Raw genomic sequence first — 4881 nt, forward strand, 5'->3', positions numbered from 1 at the left:
CCTACCCTCTTAAAACCTCCCATTCTTTGGCGTCTCACGCGAACCCTACCTCTCCACTTCTCTCGTTTCTTCTTCCCAGCGCCGGCCGACCCTCGTTTCTTTCTCCGACGAACGAAGTAATGCCTCCAAGGTAACTTCCTCTTCCCATTCTATTCATCCTTAGCATTTTTTTTCTCACTGCATTTGCGTTTTTGGGTCGGTACTCATCTGTTGTGGTCTTGTGCTCCCATGTGTACCCCGGTCATGTCCCATTTCCCATCCTTAGGAAGAAATCTGCAGGGGAGGGTACCTCTAAGTCGGATAAGTCCAAATCTAAGGTTCCTACCTCTTCCCGACCTCAACCATCCAGTTCGGGGAGATTCCCGAACCAACAGTTTGAGAAAAACTTTAAGGACAGGACTTTCAAGTTGCTCCCGTGTAGGTCGGTTGATAAGAAGTACATGAACGAATTTTGTCCGTCCATAACCGAAACTATCGACTACTACAAACTTGACACCTTGGTATATTTGGAGAGAGACATCAACCTTGACTTAGTCTCGGAATTCTATAATAATCTTCATCAGACTTTGGATGGTAATTATAGAACCCGAGTGGCTAAGCAAAACGTTGATTTCAATATGATTGACTTCTTGGGTTATTTGGCTTGTCGTGTAAGTACGGGGTTGCTCGCTTTCTACCCTGATTTGCCAGACCCCGTGCCTCCTCCTCTCGATGCCTCACCTGACTCAATCTATGAGTATTTCTTTGGACACCCCAGACAGGATGGATTAGATGAGTTGGATGACGACTTTCCCACATTTCCAGCCCTTAGCCTTTCTCCTCCTGACTATATCCTTTTTAAAGTGGTCACACAATGTCTTCTACCGATCACCACTAAATCGTTGGCAGAGATTCGCCCGTATCACTGTCTGATGCTTTACGGGTTACGTCGGCGTCTAGATTTTGATATCATGTCCAATATCTATGCATCCATCGTATTCCATAGCACGCCAAGCGGCGACAATGTCTATATGCCTTATGGGCATGTCATTACTGATTGGCTCGAGACTTTGGGTATAGATGTCTCTAAGGGGAGGTTGGTGAAGATGGTTCGCCAGGATTGTCGACTTGGGAAGCGTGCGTTTTCCAAATCTGGCATCCTCAGTCAAGATGGGACCATTAGGTGGATGGATGGGAGGGCACTGGGTGAGTTACCACTCCCACGACAGGGTGCTCGTGCTCCTGCTCCAGCTGCACTTGTCGAGGCGGATCCAGATCTGCGCTGGCAGATCGCGGAGTTGGAGGACCGATTTGATCGCCACGAGGAGATGGTGGCTGCTGAGTTCGTTGGTCTACGTCTCCACATTGACCGACGCTTTGAGACCCTACAGAGACATCAGCTGGCTACTCATCAGGCGTTTATGGGATGGATGGCCAGCCACCCACCACCTCAGCCTTCTACAGACGATCCATCTTCAGGCAGCGGCGTGCCCCCTCAGGGATTCTCTTATCCTGTTGCTGATGACACTGCTCCTCATGATGAGGATGCGAGTTGATTTTGATTATGTGATTGATTGTTGATTGTGCTACTTTGTTCTAGATACGATGTTGATTACCTGTCCTGGATGGTTGCTACTTTAGACATTATGTTTATTTTCATGCGTTTTGTACTCCTATGATATCTTTTTCATGCTATGTATATGACATTGCTTGAGTTCTATCATATCTTACTTCTGTTTATGGATTATGATATGGGTTTAAGGGGGAGGTGTTTGTCAGTCCTCATATTTTTTTTTATATATATACCTTTTCGGTGTTTGACAAAGGGGGAGAGAGTATTTGAAGTTTAGAGACGAATTGTAAACTCAATATGAAAAAGGGGGAGAAGATATTTGAGATATATCCGTCTTAGGGGGAGGATCCCGATTTCCCTAAATTATGGATATGAAAGCATTTCTGATCTAAACTTAAATCGTGTTGTCAAACAACAAAAAGGGGGAGATTGTTGATACAGTCTGACCTGGATGTTGTTTTGATGTTGACACTGATTTAAGTTTCAATCAGATATTGAATTAACTCAGACAAATCAGGGTTGACTTGGTTGACCTGATTAATCTGATTGGGAAAAGTCCGAGCAAGGAGCTTGGCATTGGAGAAGTCCTGGTGAGTGAAGCTGCAATTGGAGAAGTCCTGGTGAGTGAAGCTAGCAATTGGAAAAGTCTGGTGAGTGAAGCCGAGCAATTGAAAGTCCTGGTGAGTGAAGCCTGCAATTGGAAAGTCCTGGTGAGTGAAGCGTGCAATTGGAAAGTCTGGTGAGTGAAGCTGCAATTGGAAAGTCGTGAGTGAAGCGTGCAATTGAAAGTCTCGTGAATGAAGCCGTGCAATTGGAAAGTTACGTGAGTGAAGCGTGCAGGAAAATCCAGATGGATCAAGGGTGATCGGACATCCGGTATTGGGAAGTCCAAGTATGGGAACTTGGCATGTATAGTCGGAGAAGAGCTCGGTAGCTCGGTCTCCTGACTGTCAGATTAAGGGTAGCAAGCTTGGAAGCTTGCCTCTTAAATCACAGCCTTGGATCGGTCTGATGACCGATCCAGTGGCACAAGTGGCACGGGTGATCGGTCGGCACCGATCCAAAGGACCAGTGTGCCCGATCGGTCTGGACCGATCAAGAAACACTCGAGCATCTTGTGTTATTCTTGATCGGTCCGCCGACCGATCGATGAGAACTCGATAGCATCGCGCTCTTGATCAGATCAGCGGCTCACCGATTATAATCTGATCGGTCCGGAGACCGATCGGGCTTATCTGACACCGATCGGTGGGACCGATCAGGTTAATTCGATCGGTCCGCACCGATCGAACGATCGAAAAGAGATTTGAGCGTATGGATCGGTGCAGACCGATCCATATTATAGTCTGCTTTGCATGCACTTTCTCGATTCTTTCGATTCAAAGTTGCTTTTGCCTAAATATTTCTAACCATCTGCTGCAAGATTTTGAGGTGCAGGTTACTGGTAATTTGCAATTGGTTGATTTCAAATTGAGCTTCATTAGTAGAGGATACCAGAGAAACTTTTGCTATGTTCCACTGTAAACCTGTTAAAGCAGCAAAGTCGTGGCTGCGATCTGGCGGTGATCTGGCATCGATCAGCTCAACTCATGGTGATTGGGTGGAGCTCAGAGACACCAGTGAAGACCAGAATTCCATTGGTGTGAGCTCAGATGATCGGATGAGAAAGAAGCGTGATTGGCGATGCTATGGCTGGATGCAGAGATTTGCTGCAGGGATCCGTTGCGGGCAAAAGGCAGAGATGGCAGAGACATAAAAGGCTGGTTGAAGAGAGGGTTAAGAAGAAGTTTTTCTGGAGAAAAGAAACGCTCTGTCGATCGGTGCAAAAGCTTTGACGCTCGGGGCTGAGAAGCGGCTGTCTCGACTTGCTCTCTGTTTCACTGACCTTCGCGTGACTGTAAGCTTAATATTCATTCTCCTAAGTCACCAAGCTCAGTAAGTCTTGTGCTATATTCTACATACCTGTTGAGATTTTGTTGAGAGGTCACTCCACCGAGAAGGAGAAAGTTCATAGCCGGGTGTTCACCGGGGTTGATCTACCGAAGATCGGCTTGTCCACCTTACGGACACCGAGGAGTAGGGGCAAGTTATCCCCGAACCTCGTAAACACTTGAGTCACTGTGGTTTGCTTTGGTTCTTCTCTTATTCTTATTCTGTTCTTAACTTGTTTTCCGCTGCGCTAACCACTCGTGTGAGTTTTATCTTTGAGTTTTAGCTTTTGAAGAGGCTATTCACCCCCCTCTAGCCATCCAGGATCCTAACAGACCTAACACATGGAAAAGATCATGAGTTTATAAGAGAAAAGATATCTCTATTGGCATGAGGCATTTTGGATAGAGTCCAAGAGCAAAACCATGAGGGCTTAGGCCCAAAGTGGGCAATATCATACCATTGTGGAGATATCTAAATTCTTTTTGATCCAACATCAAGAGACCGAGTAAGTTAACTTATTGATAATAAATTAAAGGGCGCTCTAGGAACATAAAGAACATTATGAATGAAAAGAGATGGAGAAGGATGAACAATACCAATACCCTGGGACTGAGTTTGGGAACCATTGGCCATGGTGACCATTAGTAAATAATCGAAAGTAGTGAGAGAAAAAAATAGAGATTTATTACCAGTGATATGATCAGTGGCCCCATAATCAAGAACCCAAGGACCTGAAGAATGAGATATGTCAGCAAAGGAATTACCAGCATATGCAACGGTAGTAGTGGAATCAGAAATCTGACTATCCTCAAACCATTTCAAAAAGTTATTATAGGAAGGTAGTGGGGTCGGCGCTGGTGTTAACTGTGAAGCATAAGCTAAAGAAGTAACAGAACTCTGAATGATTTGAGCAACGCGAGGAGGTCGACTATGTAGATTCCAGCACTTATCAATCGTGTGTCCCGGTCAGTGGCAATGATCACACTAAGGACGCCCTTTGCCACCCTTGTGAGGTGGAGGTCTGTTGTTGTGTCGAGAGACCAAAGTTGACAAGTCAACAGGAACAGAAGGAGGTATCGTCAAGACTTTGATCGGGACACGGAGGAGAGTCACCCAGGTATTGTCCATGGCAGCTTCTGTGGGGTTGCCCAGTATCTGAACACGAATATGAGAATAATCTATGAGTAGACCATGTAAAGCCAGAGACATAAAAAATTTCTTGCGATTTTCAAGCTCTTCAACATGAGTGGCAGTAGCAGTAGCAGTTCATTGAAGTCACGAAGAAGGCTAGAGACCGAACCCAGATAAGTTGACATTAAATCCTTAATTTGATGGCCATTGAGGATGGTCATGAGATCTTCACAAACTTGATAGAGCCGTCGAGAGGTGTTTGTAAA

The 4881-nt window shown here is 45.5% G+C and overlaps 1 protein-coding gene across 1 annotated transcript; it reads left to right on the forward strand.

Moving 5' to 3' along the window:
* Positions 1–4374, forward strand: LOC121972939. Its single transcript, XM_042524549.1, has 3 exons — positions 1–130; positions 266–1264; positions 4320–4374. The coding sequence occupies exons 1-3, from the start codon at positions 120–122 to the stop codon at positions 4372–4374; spliced, it is 1065 nt and encodes a 354-aa protein (XP_042380483.1). The 5' UTR covers positions 1–119.
* Positions 4375–4881: the final 507 nt, after the last annotated feature.

The sequence above is a fragment of the Zingiber officinale genome, chromosome 4A (genome assembly GCF_018446385.1).
Source record: "Zingiber officinale cultivar Zhangliang chromosome 4A, Zo_v1.1, whole genome shotgun sequence".
NCBI lineage: Eukaryota > Viridiplantae > Streptophyta > Magnoliopsida > Zingiberales > Zingiberaceae > Zingiber > Zingiber officinale.